Consider the following 17,209-nt stretch of genomic DNA (forward strand, 5'->3'; position numbering starts at 1 on the left):
TAATCCTCGTGCCTAAAATTTTCCGGACCGAACCTAGCCCGTGAAATTCCTAATTTTATCCCCAATCGGTTGAGCCAAAAATCCAATCAATCCCGATTTGTCAAATTACAAAACCACCCTAAAATATTATGCATAAGGGATAAAAATCATTAATTTTGAGTGACCCGTGGGCCCCACTCAGTCAAATCTGGTCAATTATTCTGCTGCCCACGTGCTCCTCCCTCTTCTCTCTCTCTCCTCCCTTCTCTCTCTCCCGCTGGTCTTCCCCTCCCCTGTTCACTGTGCGACCAGCCCTCCCTCTCACGCCCATCTCCTCTTCCCGTTGCTGTTTTGCACCACCACCACCTCCAGCCACTTCCTCAGACCACCAGCCACCTCTGCCCGTCGCTCCGCCACCATCCCGACCGCCGTCGCCGCCTCAGGACGCCGGAATCGCACCTCAACGCCGGACTGCCCTGTTTCGCGTTCGTGGGCGTTTTGGGCTGCTCCGGCCGCCCCGCACCCCCTTCCGACCGCCACCCACCACCACTCTACCTCCCCCTCAACCCCCAGAAGCCACCCTACCGCGGTGTGCTGCCGCGGAGCCGCCGATCAGCCCCGAAACAGAACCGAAGCTCCTCCTGCCCTGTTTTCGCGTCGCCGGTTCGCGCCGCTGTTTCGGCCTCCTCCACCGTGACCCACAGCCCGCCGACCACCCTAGGACGTCGTCCTCGACCCCTTGACGTCCCCCAAAACCACCCGCAACCGATCGGCACCTGTAGAGCTCGGATTGAGCTCGGTTTCGCCCTCCCCTGTTTTGACCCAAGTGCCCTGTTTTCTGCGGGATTCTGTGCTGCTGCTGTTCAGCCGCCTCCGGTCGTCCACCGGCGCCGTCGCCGCCACCCACAGCTTCCCCAGACACCCCCCGACGTTGGCCAACTTTCCCCCAAGCTTTCCACAACCCGAAACCCCCAAAAACAGCCCCGAACGCCTCTATTTTGCTCCTGCCCCTGCTCTGGCCGAGCACTGTTCACGCCGGCCGGCCACTGTTCCGACCAGCTCCGGCCACCGGCCGCCACCCCCGAGTCCCGTGCCACTGTCCCGAGGTGTCGCTAAGTCTTTGGCGCGCCTTTGACCAAATTAGAAGCCCGGAGTTAAGTGGATCGGGCCGTGTTTCGTCGTCGTCGTCATCGGGCCGGGCCGAGTTCGCGTTGCCGCCGCTCGAGTTGAGACTGCCCGAGCTAGTTAAAATTGTGAGTTAGCCCCTAACTCTTGGTTAGGACGCTAATTGCATTCGGATTAGTTTAATTAGATTATTAGGTATTTAGGTAGCTCGATTAGGGCCGGTTTAGATTAGAAATTTGGTTTAGGTTCAATGGCCCTAATTGGTTAAGTTAGTCTAATTAGTTAGGATTTTATGCCTAATTAGATTAGATTGATTGATCGATTTGATTGTTTGCATTGATTGATCGCGAGCGAGCGATAGGTCGGAGACGAGTGCGCAATTGGAATTGAAATTGGGATTAATAATTGAGTGGCCGCAATTGAGTAATTGAATTATTGAATTATTGGCCGTGAGTGCCGGTTTGACTGTTGATTGCCGTGGGAGTTCGATTAGAGGTTAATCGCCCCAAATTGCTTGGTCTGTCGGTCAATTTAAATTGCGCATTCATGTGACCACGTATGAGCTAAAGTTACATGTTTTTGCACCAAAACGGCCTTGGGGCCAAGTATTTGAACATGCGAGTATGAGCATTCGACCTAAATCCAAGAAAAGAACTGGCTGGTTGTTGAAGTGCATGAGTGGTCACATAATGGGATAATTCCGACAATCATTGTCTTTCGGTCGTTCGGTCCTGGCAATCATTGTCTTCTGGTTCTTGGATGCGCGTCGATCATTGTCTTTTGGCCGTACGTTTGCCGGTCGCAGCTTGTGATGGGCCGAAGCCTTTTAAGGATTCCTGTTAACTCCGTGCCGTATCGACAATCATTGTCTTACGGTTGGTCGAGCGGAGTCACATGGACTATCAGACGCCGTCGCCGGAAGTAAGGGACGATGCCCGGTCCTGCCCGGAGAGCACCAACCGACTAGTGTGCTAGACCTACGGGTCGGATCTGATAATAAATGGACTACGTATGGTGTCCTGTGCATGCAAGTGCTGTGATGCTTTGCGGTGGTGAATTGATTTGATTGGATGACTGTTGAGTCGAGTCCGTATTGCATTACGTGTGGCCCGGAGGGTAAGTTTGCCTGCGATTGAAATATTTGCTTTATGCTGATGTGTTAATTTTTAGGGTGTACGAGCGAATCAACGTCCTAACCGGGCTTAGGCATTGGCTCACTGAAATTAATTTCTCACCCCGTCGTGGTAACAATTTTCAGGCATTGACGGAAGCCGTGGACGTTGAACCAAGAGGATGATGGTAGGATTTTTGGGAGTAGACGAAGAATTAACCTTACCCGACCTTGTGTCTTTTTGAGGTCCTAGTGAGCCGCCCCGAAGTATGGGGTTGTATATATTTTCTGTAGCTCAGTAGGGTTAAGATTCGTCTGCTTGACTATTTAATGAAATTGTCTTTTGATGATTTGACTATGTTATTTTTCCTACTATGCTATCCCGTTGTTATTGATTGTCCGGGAGTATTGCACGTTCCGCATGCGCTGTAATTTCGTAGGTCGATAGCTACCCGGGACGCTATCATTCATGACCCGAGGCGAGTAAGGTAGGGATGTCGCGAGCTCGAGAGTCGGGGCGTAACACTAGTATCTGCAGGGAGAAGATTGCAATGACTAGTCGCCATAAAAGCTCCCATCATTCAAATGATGAGAACTTGCAGAACCGGCATTGAAACCACTTCAAACAATGACCAGAAACCCATCTCTTCTTTTTCCCTCCTAAACTTGCTGATACTTGATGCTAGAGTTGAGCCCTCAGGTTCTTGCTTCTGATAACTACTTACCCTAGCCTTTTGTGTGCAAGTGAACCACCAGTGATTCTTGTCCAAGGGCAGAAAGGCTAAATTGGGTTGAAATTAAGCAAATGGTTCCAGAGTTTTGTTTGCAAAAACATGCTTCAAGAGATAACGTGGGACTGAACATGCCTAGCCATGAATAATATGAATCAAGAACCTACCAAATGAGGCATCACTTGGTCCAACACTCGAGGAGGTTTGTAGCCAAAAGGAACCCTTGTCACTTAACTCTTATATTCAATTTTCAGGAGATTAGTGGAATAGTTTATAATTGTGGGACTAGCTAGAAATTTCAGCTCTCCTGCCTGGGTAAAAAGTCATTCACTTAAACTTGTCGCTTCACATGCTACATAAAATTGAATAAATTTGCAAGAGCGAGAATAAAGAATTCAAAGATAGCCAGAACATAGCCAAAAAAATTGAAGAAGTGAAATTTCATCCTCTTGACTCATGTGATGCCATCACAGACTGATTTCAATCACTTCCTGCTTATGATACTCTTCTTTTTATACTATCCATGTAGAAGAGATGAACAGTTCGGTTGAATGAAGACACTTGTAATATTATAATCAGTAAAACTCTCTGGATGGGATATGACAGGGAAAACACAAATGTATATCAAGAACTTGTGTAAATGGTTCCAAGAAAGCATTGCAAGGTGGTTGTCATTTAATTTCCTTGCAGCAAGAAATTCAATAAAAAATGCCTACAAGTCTGCATTTCGATATAGGAAATTGTCCATACCTCCACGACTTTCTTTGTCAGCCGCGAGCTATTAGTTTGTGACTGGTGAGTGCTTGGACCTACAGTTGGTGACTTCATCGTAATACATAATTTCAAGCAGATGTTTAGAAGGGAATGGAGGCTCAAGCATCTGAGCAACATACTCGCAAAGAATGCAAAAATAGTCTGGAAGCAAAATTCGTGGAGGAGGAAGAAGGAGAGAAGAGTCCTGGCCCAGCTTTATCAATGCTCCAAAGACTAGACCGTCTCGGCCATTTGGTAACTGGAACAGATATTTGTCTCCATTCATTTTCCATTATGATCGTTAATAGAAAATTATTGAACTTGTAGTCCTGATAGAAGGTCTTAGCAAAAACTTTTACTATCTGATAGTTTAAGTTTCTAAGCACAATGCCTTGATGAAACAGCTACAGGTTCTGGGGGAGAGGCAGAACTTAGCAAGATATCCTTCAGGCCTGGTCGCAGAGAAAATCAGAGCAAAAGAACAAGATCATTGCAGGACTATATCATCTGCACTAGAGGAAGCTGATCACAAAGGGACATTGATGGATTGAGTGGCGATGCTCGGGGACCGAGTCTTCAGGTTCTTCCACAAAGCGCTAATTCTGGCTCTCGAGTTATTTTTCCTAACCTTTATCTGATTTGAAAAGTCAATATTGTTGAAAGAGCTAATAGCTAATTATAACTCTTCTTTGGACATAGTTGAGCCTTGAGATTCAAGTCGGGAACATTTCAAAGTCAAGCTATTCCGTCGTCCCGACGACAACTGAAAATGTCAATCAGTGCACTTCGGAATTGCCCGTGGTCGCCACGGAGAGTGCGGATTTGAAGGAACACCGACGAGAGAACCCGCATCCTCTCTCAACACAAGTCAGCTTCAGATACCATAGCAACATTAGTGCAATGTCTTCATGAGTTTGACTTGGCAGTTTTGACATTATACTAAGACTCAGCTCAGTAATAACGTTGACTAATTCTGAGGACAAGTGCTGTGCAGATGAAGAAGCATGTAATTTAGTTTGCTCTTCAAACTCATGGCTACAGTTTAACATTTGTAATTTAGTTTGGATTGTATCTGCATTTGCAATCACCATTGATGCCCCTTTTTTCTTTGGATGAATTCCTAGTGAGCAAGATAGAAGAGACAGATGAACAAATCAAATGGGTATTGGTGCAATTTTCTTCCTATACCTTTTGAAATTTTGTCAATTTATTACTAAACGTATAATTTGGATAATTCAGGCAAAAGAATACATAGACAAATCGTCAAATGATTTATGATTAAATTTACAAATCATCAAAATGTCAAGGATTAAATTGGCACAATTGAAAATGTTAGGATTAAATTAGCAAATTGTCAAAAGGTTAAGAACTAAATTGGCACAATTAATAAATTTAAAACCGAATTGGCCTCGTACAACCGGTTTAGGACTTTTGGGATAATTTTGTCCCCAAATTTGCCCCGTGTCCAAAAATTGGCACTGGTTATTTTCAAAATTGTTCACGTCGGGGAATTGCTATTATTAAGTGACGGTGAAATTGGTGGAGACACATGTTCTGATAATGAACTTCTAATTGGCCCTTATGTTGATTATTTTGAAGAAACTAGTGGTGATTTTGGACATGCGGCAGATTTGAGATTATAGTAAATTTTTGTGATTTTTTTTTTAAAACAAAAAATTGTTCAGGCTGGAATTAAACCTTAAGTTGAGAATTTTTTTAGGGAATTAAGCCTAATCTTAACTCCTATTTTAGTCAATTGACGAGATGAGTTAGAAATTACATAGACTGAGGATCTACTTTCATCTCCCTAGGAAAGATTTGGTATTTACTTAGAAATTAATTTCTCCCCATTGAAAAAGTTGCACTTGCGGCAAATGTTTGAACATATTTTATAATGATATTTTAAATATTCGTCCATTGATTATAAAAGTAAATACATTGAAAATGGCAATTTTTTTCAATTTTCACCTATTAGTTTAGTTGTTATTCCACAGTTATTTGTTGATTAGCACTTGTTGATGTACATGAAGGTAAAAGTGTAATTTTTTTTTTTTATCTCGATCTCTTAACGAATATCTCTCTTTTTCCATTATGTATTTTTCAAAGATGGTTGCTCGATTAAAAAAAAGTATTTTAAAAGACCGCCTTATACTTGGTTGATTATTTTTCTATTGAATCGATGACGTATGTTTTCTTAAAGTAATTTTATTCACGAACCATTCTTCACATTAGTTAAACATTACGAAAATACACAATAACTGATTAATTCGTGTATGTTCCTTTTCTTTAAATGTCTCTATTTGCAGAATTTCCAAAATAAATAAATAAATCTATTCTTAAATATTATTACCGGTATTTATATTTCCAATATTAGTAATGTTCTCAAAAAAAGAAAAGAAAAGAACATCAATGACAAGTCGTTTTGCATAAACCTCTCGCCCTCGCCCTCGCCCTCGCCTTCGCCCCACTGGTCGACACGGGGAAGCGACATGGCTGAGGGATTTCGACTTCCTGATTATGGCATTGAAGGGACTAGGATCGGTGATATCTTCGTATCAAATGCAGAAATCAGTATGCGAAGTGGTGGGACAACAGTGTTCGAGGGCTTCTGTCGTGATGGCACACCTGTAGCTGTGAAGCGATTAGTGCGGGGTCATCGTACTGTTGTCTCCAATTGGATTCCTCAGTTGATGACGTACGAACATCCAAATATTGTTCGGTATTTGGGATTTGAATTCGACGAGGATTTCATCTATCTTCCTCTGGAGCGCTGTACTTGCAGCTTGTATGATTTGATTCGAGCACTCTCGGCCGCTACAGACCCTTCAGAGTTCTCTGTCTCTCTTGATGATCCACCAGAAATTGTTAAGTATAAGAGCAAGATGAGATGTATTAGGGATACGATGCAGGATGTTAGCTTGTGGACTCATGGCGGTTGTCCCTCACCCTTGTTGCTGAAACTGATGAGGTATTAGTCAAAACTGTCTTGTATTTGTATTTGTACTTCTCTTCCCCAATTAGGTATTGTCTATTGCGTAGTGATTGGTTTTCCCATTTTGGTAGAATTGGTATACCTTCACTCTTCTTGATAGAGATTGGTGAATGCTACAGAATCCTTATGCACCAATGATACGGCCACAGATTCCTGTAGAGTTCACGTAAACACCAGAAATAGTAGGATATGGCTTAGTATATAATTTTGTTTCTCGAGTTGGTTGCATGGTTGGTTTAATTCATAATGTCTACTCTATACAGGGAGGTGGTATCAGGACTCGGCCATTTGCATGACTTGGATATACTCCATCGGGATTTAAAGCCTCAAAATATCTTGATCACTGGGAAACCATTAGTTGCGAAGCTATCTGATATAGGAATTAGTCGTTGTTGCCCTCATGGAGGATCTTCCACGAGTAAGTGCTCATGACAGCTTTATACAGACCTTCGATCTTCTTTTCCTCAAGATTTATCTGTGCATAATCTGAATCAATCATCTCCAAATTCCTGGCTAAGAACATTAGATTGACAATTTTAGTTGTCAGAGCAATCTCTTCTCATAAAAAATACACCAGGTTGCTCTGTATATGGTATATTGTCTGTCTTGCATGTTGTGGTACCTTAGGAAATGTGTCATATCCATCTCTTATTGTCTCAGAGGTGATGATGGCTTTTGTCTTGCAGGTTGTGGTACCTTAGGATGGCAAGCACGTGAGATGCTTCGTCCTGATGTGCAACCTAGTCCGGCAAATGATATGTTTAGTTTAGGTTGTGTCCTCTTCTTTTCTGTCACTGGTGGAAAACATCCATTTGGCAAACCTGGAAAACGTGCCATCGACATCCAGAACAACATCCAAAACAACACCATGGATCTGTCCTCGGTAGCCTCCATACCGGAGGCTCATGATTTGATATCGGGTTTACTAAACCCGGATCCTATACTGAGGTCAGTGCTCTCTCAGTGAGCCAATGCAATTTTAATTGTTATAGAGATGGCACCAATGCTACATTTGTGATGATTTTGAACTCGGGAAGTCAGTCCATCTCAGCCTTGTTTGTGTAATTGATTTATTTGAGCATTTTGGTCAATAATTAATTGCTTTTAGTTACTGACAGGCCAAAGGTATCAAAGGTGCTTCACCATCCGTTTTGGAGTTCAGAGATGTTGTCTCGATTCTGCTTTTCAAGTTTGGACAAAATGAAGAAGTTTGTTAAGTGATGTGCTTTTCACATGGTAGGTGTCAACTTTTGTTAGGTCGTATCAGTAAGACACGTTAAGCATCCAATTTTTGGAGCTCTTCAGAAGAATCAGTGCAGAGCTCCATTCTTGTTGTGTGAATTTGAAGTCAGGTAAAAGAAAAGCAGCAATGTATATTCAGAAGACAAAAACCAACAAAATTTGAACCTCTTCCGTGGTGGGTTTGGAGGTATTCTTCAACTCAATTGGTCAGCGACCACCACATGCATCGGATTTTGGAAGGGCAAAGGAGACCTGTGAAGAGAAAACCATGCAAAACACTACTCTATGTGTGGGTGCGTTACAATTCTAGTATGGACGTGTCACTCATTGAAAATCATCAACAATCCCACGATCTCATCTTCTTAATTCACAGCAAAGAGTCATACATGCCCAAAGATTCCCCAGAAGAAAACCGGGGTAAACTTAATTGCTCTAGAAAATTGCAGATACAACTTTCTGCCAGGCTTCCACCACTTGTAGACATTTGACTGTAGCAAGATGAGGACAAAACAGCTATGTGAGCTTTAGTTTTTAAGTCAAACAAGCTGCATCAGACAACAAATTGCAGGCATGGCCTGGTAAAAAAGAGAGGAGAAGAAAGACGAAGACAGAAGTTGCTTGACAATAGCAGATAACTGGAACTAGAGGGCAGCCCCTCTCCATGGCTATGCGCACAAATGCTTTCCTTGATTCCACAAATACAATCAACAAAAGGAAAATAGGCTTATGGTCAGTCCATCTCCATACTGGAGGATATAGAAGCTGTTGATCCTAATCACGCCTATGATCAGTCCCTCGCATTCTTCTTGTTCAACCGGTTGATTTAATGAAAATAGGCTGGGGTGAAAAGGTTTGATGAAGATGGTATCAATGCCGAAGATTTAAGGTTAATGGGTAATCAAAGGTCAATTTAAGTTAATGTATGGATGTTAGTCAGTGTAGCCATGTAAAGTAGGCAGATGGACTTCCTCTGCTAGAGTTACAGTTGCTTTTCAATGATAAGGGCTTCACCATGACGCGTCTAAGCGGGGAAAGATGACGCTTGGTTATTTAAGTTGTGATAGTTCCAGTATAAATCAATGAAGCGACGACATCGAATACCGCAGGATCAAATTGTTTTGTGTTCTTTGCGTTCCTTTGAGTTGGGATAGCATATCACTTGATCAAGTTGTTCTGTCTTGCGGGTGTTGATTGAGATGCAAGAGAAAACATGACCGATTCCTCAGTGTTTATGTCCAATTTAATCTGCATTTATACAATAAAACGTTATTTCAAGATCAGGCTGATGATGCCACCTTTTGTATTTCTGGGTTTCTGATTAGCCCATGAACTGTGAAGAGCATGCTGCTAATGCACGACCTTTTCTTCTTCTGGACTTCTTATTAGCCTAACAATCTTTGAGATGTTTTTTTGTCGCTTATGCGCGAATTAACTATTCAGATATATGTGCATGCAGTTTTTGGCTATGAACCACATTCAGTACTTCCAATTGGTGTTGTTGCGCTTGCTGATCTCACTGGTTTCATGCCTCTCCCGAAAATTAAAGTCCTTGCTGGTAGTGCAGTAAGATTTTTCCTCTTAGCCATTGCACTCCTTATGCATTTTATGGAGCCTTTGTTTTCTGTCTAATAACGTAGTGGGGAAAACTCCGTACGTGTTTTACACTCCATTTCTGAGACATATATGGACGTGGTTGGGTCTCACGCCGGCAACTAAGACAAACTTCATTTCCCTCTTGGGTGCTGACTACAGCTGTATCATTGTGCCCGGCGTTGTACAAGAGACCTTCCTCGTGGAGCGTCATTCCGAGGTCTAACTCTCTGAACTCCATCTTTTCTTGTCACAATTCAGCTTACTCTATCAGGCAGTATGTTTCGCTGAATTTACACCTTTTTGCCAATTTTAGTGAGATCAATGATGATTGACTTTGTGGCATGATAAATAGCATTCATTAGTTCACTGCCTGGTATGCTGGATATGGTTTGCTTAGTAAAGCTGCTGTCTCTGGAGAAGTTGAAGGATACTTTAGTTTCACCCCCTCCTGCGCCCTAAACAGTCATTGCTCAATTTTGACACTTCAAAAATATTTTTTGAACACTAATATGGGGTAGCTGTCAATGCTTGATCTAGGATTATGCAGTGATAAATGGAATAGGATTGAGGATTCACAGATGCAGTAAGCCATCAGGTCTACTTCAACTATATGTTTCCACTTTCTCTTTTCTGTATTATGAACTTATACACGGTAATTAAGTCCTCGTTGCACAAACAGCTTCCTTCTCCAGCACAGACAGAACCGAGACATGAGAATAGTTTGAATGTACTATATCAAACAACAGAATTCAGCCAACGATTTGTTTATCGTCCTTTTCTCTGTATATAATAGTCCAAATGGAAATTCCAACATGTGCAATCTTTTCCTTCTGTAGGTTGCATTTATTAAATCGAGGAAAGGATTTGTGCGGATAGCCATGGAGATGGGCTTCCCCCTGGTTCCAGTTTTCTGCTTCGGTCAAGTGACTTCTGTCTTCGCTTTTCTTCTTCGCTCGAGGTCTGATGCAAGCTTGTTTGATTTACTGACTAAAGCTCACATAGCTGTTTTGTCCTTGTCTTGCTACAGACAAATGTTTACAAGTGGTGCAAGTCTGGTGGAAAGTTGTACCTGCAATTTTCTAGCGCAATTAAGTTTACCCCGGTTTTCTTCTGGGGAATCTTTGGGTACGTACGACTCTCTCCGCTGAATTAGGAAGATGAGATTGTGGGATTTTTTATGATTTCCAATGAGTCACACGTCTATAGTACAACTGTAATGCTCCCACACATCCATTAGTGCGTTTCATGGTTTTCTCTTCACAGATCTCCTTTACCCTTCCAACATCCGATGCATGTGGCGGTCGGTAGACCCAGTGAGTTTAAGAAAACCTCCAAACCCACCATGGAAGAGGTAAATCTTGTTGGTTTTTGTCTTTTGAATATACTTTGCTGCTTTTCTTTACCTGACTTCACATTTAAACAACAAGAATGGAGCTCTGCACTGGTTCTTCTGAAGAGCTCCAAATCTTGGATGCTTAAGTGTTTTAATGTCATGGCCTAACAAAAGTTGACACATACCATGTGGTTTATACTGCTTTTTATGATCTCAAATTCCATTTGGCAGGTCAACAAGGTGCACGGCAAGTTTGTCGAAGTATTCAGAGATCTCTTCAAAAGGCGTAAGGCACAGGTCGGCCATGCCGATCTCGAGCTGAAAATTCTTTGAACATAGCTTCGATTCGTTTTCATTTACTGGAGACCTTGTTTGTATGTTTCAGTCAATTAGGACTAATGAAACTCTTAAGATAGGGCAGTTGGGTTCACTGTACATTCCAGCATCCCATGTCCCATTGAGGGTGGCTAGTAAGGTCGGCATACAATGATGTTAGTCTTGTTCCTTTCTCTATTTTGCGGCTTCCATTATGTATGCAACCTTCACAATCGATTACAGTTCTACTTCAACACAGCTGTGGATTTTGCTTCTCAAGATTTTTCCAACTCTCAGACATCTAGTTGGCCCTAGCATGGCGGGGCATTCGAGGTGACGCCAATAGTCGCTAAACCTTCCTCTCCCAGTCACCCTGCACTGTAGTGCGCAGTCTTTAATTACGCGAAATTACACTGAAATTGAAGGGCCACAACAATTTTAACCCACCCTCAAGTTTCCCATTAACCTAAATGATGAAGCAGTAGAATCTATTGGAGAACAGGAAGAGCAACAAACGACATACAATGTTGTTCCAAACACAACCATTATGTTACAACAATATTAACTGGTCCTTTGTGAACCCAAAGAATTACCTCCCCTGAAAACGCATCGAAACTTTCGACCTAATAAGTCGAATAATTTCCACTATATTTACCATCTAGACAAAGAACCTCACCAAAAATCACTTTGGTAACTCCCTATAAAGGCTAATAATGTAAACTACAACAGCTTGAACTCACTGTCATCATTATTATGGTCTTTTGCCATAGTGTCATTATGCATGAATCATTTAAAAAAGCTTTAGCTCACACTTAAATTGAAAAAGTATGCTCCTCTCTTGCAAGCACCGTGGAGGATAAGGACGTAAAACAGTCTTGATCAGTGAACTTACCTGTTAGATTTAAAACTTTCAAAACCATATATACCAAGAACCCCTATCACAATCCTGTAAAATTATGACTTCTTAAAGTGCAATAAGTAGAAATGGGAGTACCAATTAGGATAGACCAGTCAGATAAAGAAAAAGAAAACATGATGCAAGTTCTTTACCAATCAAACAAGCAAGAGTATAGCGTCTTGGCTAATGCATCTCTGCAACCAACTGCATTAACAGGATCAAGAGTTCTCATGATTACTTCTTCAGGTGTCACCATTACACATTTGATCAGAGCATCTTCCAAGCTTTGGGCATCACATCTATTATTCCATCAATTAAAATGAGAATAAAGCCCCATTAGATAGTCATTGGAAGTGATACAGAAGTTATATCACAACAACGCATTGACAATATCCAGTGGAGTAATAGAAAACACCTAAGAAGTTCTGCTTGGTATTAAGATGAAATCTTGACTTCTCATCCTTAACACCGAAGAATCAATCTCCTTTCCCTTTGCAAAATCAATGTTTCCAAGATGTAGGATTGCCGCCACAACCATGAAAATTGCCTCCTGAACAACTTCTGCTTGTTCAGAATCTATTGAAGAATCATCAATCCCATGAATGGCCTGGACAAAAAATTGCTGTAACCCTCTTTGCTGCGAGATATTCATGAGCATCATTTACTCCTTCTGACTCATGGCAACTGGTTTGATTCAAGTAGTGAAAAGATTTAGGGCTTCCTAGCTTATACCTTGCAATATCCTGAAAAAAGTAGCAGAATGTGAAAATGCCACATATCGTTCACATAAACAGCTTAATATGAAATTTCCAACAGAATCCGTTGGGAGAATACCTCCTCTGGAGCAGCACAAAGAAGGTAAAAGCAATGGTAGTTTCTCTCGGGTTGGAAATCTGACAAATGCGTGACCTTTCGAGCAGATAAGTTCTAATAGCAGCCTCCGAAATCCGCCCATTTTTGTCTGATTGAATCTCAACAAATTTACCAAACCGACTACATTATGGATCATGAGAAGTATATTAGATAAAATCCTATTGTTGTTGCAGTAAACATACGCTATCTCAAAATGAAGCAAAAGTATATAGATAGTATGCACCTTGAGTTGTTGTTCCTCAAAGTCTTTGCATTGCCAAATGCTTCGAGAACAGGGTTTGACTGCAATGTTCAGATGTGACACAAATAATTAAGCTTGATAAGTGCCATGTTCATAATTCAAATGAACATAGCTATTAAATAGAAAAGTTTGGATCCCGAACATGTTTTCAAATAATAAATGGCAAGAGCAGCACTCCAGGTTCATGCAAGTAAGAAAGCTTTGTCATGTCATCCATACCTCCAGGTGGAGCCTCAGTATCCTTCGGGTATATTTTCGATTCATTTGTTGTGACCTACAGGTGCAATCCACTAGTCGTTATACCAAAAAATACAAATAATCAAGACTACTGTTGTAGATCAGAACAAAACAAGACTGTAGAAAAGCTAATTATCATGCCGAGCAATATTTGGACCCCATAGAGTGCTTAAGTTGCTGAGACTCTCTGAAAATACTTCACTCTGATTGTGTGGACATTTCGAAGATAGATGTATGGATGGAATAAAACAACTGCGCAGTAATTTTCCACATTCTGCTTGAAGCCTTATTTTTTAGTTTGACTATACTCGTATAATTAAAAGTTTTTGGTCGATTAAAGCCTTTTGAACATATTAAGCTTTCTAGTTGTTTTGTCTTTTCCTTTTGTCAATTGTGACGTGGCAGTAGCTGAACTTGCAGAGACTTGTCAAACGGAAATTTAACAAGTGTCAGGACTCTCGATTGGATTACAACCAGATGTTTACATTTCCGAGTATGACATGCATTTGATGATGGTGCACTCACCATCTTTCCTTTCGTCGTCTTGACTTGGACCTCATGATCATTAATTGATGTAACTTCTCCATCAATCCATGCAAGAACAGGATCTTCAACCCACACAAGAGAACCCGCAATTATTTGCGGTGGCTGAGCCTGCGGGAGCAAAGTTGCGATAGAGATATCAATTCACTTTACAGTAAAAAATTTGAAAACGACATGAACACCAACAAATGACAATAATAAATCAAAGTCCAATAGAAAATTTTATCAAAAAACCAAAAATGAAGCAAAATAAATTGCTGGGTGAGGAATAATAAGAAGCATTTGCAGGTATTTGGAATCAGATTTTGCACAATTTATAACCCGTCAATTCCAATGACTCCCATGAAGGTATCAGTATCATGCACGATGCGCAAAGCCAAACGACGCCATCGCATTGCATTTCTCAGGTGGCTTACTCTTTCTTTCCTTGCTTTCTCATCACGAATGCTAACTTCAGCACTGGGAGGATTAATCGCATGAACATCTCCCCACACAATTTCCTTATCCTGTCATTGTCCGATTCAATCCACTGCTCAGCAATTATGCACACTATCACCCAAAAAACTAACCAAGGTCTCAAAGATTTTAATGCAGCCCCCAGTAATCCAAAATGGTATTACCACAAAGAGAGAAATGGAGCCTTCCAGTCAAGCAAACTCATAAGTCCATCGCCAAGCTAGTAAAAGACAATGTAAGCGCAAGCAATCAGTCAATGGAAAGTCAGCAGAATTCAATTACCATTAGTTGATAAACACACCGCAATCCTCAACTCATCAAATAGAGCGAGAGCTCAGCCTCAGTCTCTGCAGATCGGCGAGCTGACTCACAACCTACAAATTTTCTCCTCGACCAGAGCCGACCAACCTCCCAAACACAACTTCTTCTCATTCCAGCTTGCTTCGCCGTCGAAATAACGGAGCGGCCTACAACCGGAGCTCGTGTCTCCCTCCCGATTTCGCCGCGCTTCTCAGCGAACCGTTTTCGATTCGCCAACGTGGCCCCCCGTTTCTCTCTCTAACACGTGGAGCCACGGGTGTTTCACTTTTCCGCGTGTCCCAGAAGCCCCCTGCCCACGCTCAACACAGAAGATTTTAACTAGATTTATGCAGGATAAAGGTGAAAACAATATCATTTTTGGAATTTATATTTCCATACAAAGGACATGATCAGCATAAATATCCTCTTTTTAACTTCTATTCGGATGGACCGAATATCTTTCCCATGAAATCGTAAGAAGATGCGACGATTTTTTTAGGAAATCCCCAACGAAAAATACAAACTATTGCTTATTTTTTATTGAATAGCCACTACCTACATTTCACGAAATTGTGCACCACAAATAATAACTAATAAAGAGACATGCCATACCACACAAAGACATCATGATCTCTTGAGCCAAAAGAGAGAGCGAGAGAGAATTTGTTGAGACAGAACTAAAGATATCCTATTTTGGAAGATCCAACTAAAACAAGTCCTAGTGAAGCTTAAAAGAAAAAAAAAAGGATAAAGGCCCGGCATAAGTTACTTATTTTTCGAGACCCCACTATAAGTTCTATGCATATATGTTCTGATCGCCAATTCATACTAGATCCAATTGCATTTTATTCAAATTGAGAAAATAGTCCAAATAAATTTGACTTTCTTGTTTTTGTTTCCGAAGCAACTCTCGTCAACTAGTGTCATATTGGTAGTATCCTACTTAGTTTAGGAGTTCAAGAGATATCGACACCATACTGCGTCTGGTTTTTTTAATTGCTCCCGATCCATGTAATACAATAAAGTATTCTATATTTACAAGGACCCCATGCACAAATTGATGTACGATACAAAATGAATTTCACATAATTGCTTTGATAGAATACTTTGAACTTTTCTTTTAATAGATACGTCCCATTTTATTTTTAATCCAAAGAAAGAGGATATATTAATAAAATAAAGATCAAAGAAAGATCCAACCTCCCCTTAGAGAGAGGGGATGAGTAATTTTTTTATTAAAGGTACTATCGAAAAAAGAACAAACTCTAAAATATCATTTGTTTTTCTTTGTAGAAAACGTTAGCATATCCCACACTTTTCTTTCAATACCGGGGAGAAGAAATAAATTTAAAAGAAAAGACGAAATTACTAAGATGACTTTTATAAAATAATATATCCATTGATTAACTACTTGATTAAATCGAGTTTTAAAATAAAAAAATATGTGGGGTGTCGAAAATTCTATTAAATAATAGAAATTTTATTGATTAATTATTTTTATATTAAGTAAAGAAAATATTAACTACAGTTTTCCTAGGGACTTGCTCTGCTGATTCTCTACCTCGCCTCTCAGAGGGCCATGAAAGAGGAGAACGAAGGAGTAAGGACGAAACGAAAAGGAAACCAAAAAAGATAAAGATAAATCCAAAGAGAAGAGAGAGAGAGAGAGAGAGGAGGAAGAGGGTTCTGCGGATGCGAAGGAGTGTGTGCGTGTTTACATTTAAATAAAAAAAGTGCATCGCCCTCTCTTCTCTTCCTCGTTGTCTTCCTCTTCTTCTTCTTCTTCTTCTTCGACCCTTCTCTGTGTGTGTTTGTGTGTGTGTGTAATGGAGCTAGCTCCGAGTGTAGGGGACACGTCTGAAGAGGAACGGCCGAGGACGAGGACGGCAGCAACGGGGAGCTGAGATTCTGCATGGGGTTGGGAGTAAGTGGAATGTCGTCGAGAGGCGGCAGTGATGACGGTGAGAACAGAGAGCGTCCGGCAACGCCACCACCACCGCCACCAACATCATCCGCCTTCGGCTCTTCTTCCAGACTCCATCTCTTGCCTTTCTCTCCGACCAATCCCAGGAACAGTCACCACAGCCACACACTTGTTTTATTTGTGTGTACAATGCCAGGAGACTCTGCGTACCAAAACACATGCCTTGTCTCTTCCAACCCCATGTCTTGTAAAAACTTCGTTTGGAAAGTCATCGTTTAGCCCGTTCAGTACACCACGTTAGAACGAAATAAAGTTTGAATCTTTACTTATGTTTTCGCTGGTCCAGACCAACATGTCAATGCTCAATTACATTTCATTACGAGGGGTGTCGCGGTTAAGAAAAGGTCGAGGCACAAATGTGCGGACACAGAGAAAGAAGAGGAGGAGGTTAGTCAGATCTTCCTAAAGCAATCCGTCTTTTTCAATGTACTCTATCAAACAACAGGATTCAGCACTCACTTCGTCTATCGCCCTTTCATTATACTTAGTCCAAATGGAAACTT

General features: G+C 41.3%; 2 protein-coding genes and 1 pseudogene across 2 annotated transcripts; 2 read left to right on the forward strand and 1 right to left on the reverse strand.

Moving 5' to 3' along the window:
• The window catches only part of LOC115744708, a 93,731-nt pseudogene extending 80,281 nt beyond the window's left edge, over window positions 1-13,450 (reverse strand).
• LOC125316243 (serine/threonine-protein kinase/endoribonuclease IRE1a-like) lies at window positions 6,174-7,951 on the forward strand. Its single transcript, XM_048284129.1, has 4 exons — window positions 6,174-6,667; window positions 6,955-7,109; window positions 7,378-7,639; window positions 7,810-7,951. Exons 1-4 carry the CDS (start codon window positions 6,189-6,191, stop codon window positions 7,910-7,912), a joined length of 999 nt encoding a protein of 332 aa, XP_048140086.1. The 5' UTR covers window positions 6,174-6,188; the 3' UTR covers window positions 7,913-7,951.
• Window positions 9,353-11,449, forward strand: LOC125316407 (diacylglycerol O-acyltransferase 2D-like). The gene is made up of 6 exons (XM_048284686.1): window positions 9,353-9,412; window positions 9,516-9,743; window positions 10,363-10,449; window positions 10,554-10,651; window positions 10,790-10,877; window positions 11,091-11,449. The coding sequence occupies exons 1-6, from the start codon at window positions 9,353-9,355 to the stop codon at window positions 11,190-11,192; spliced, it is 663 nt and encodes a 220-aa protein (XP_048140643.1). The 3' UTR covers window positions 11,193-11,449.
• Window positions 13,451-17,209: the final 3,759 nt, after the last annotated feature.

Source organism: Rhodamnia argentea, chromosome 8, assembly GCF_020921035.1.
Source record: "Rhodamnia argentea isolate NSW1041297 chromosome 8, ASM2092103v1, whole genome shotgun sequence".
NCBI classification, from domain to species: Eukaryota; Viridiplantae; Streptophyta; class Magnoliopsida; order Myrtales; family Myrtaceae; genus Rhodamnia; species Rhodamnia argentea.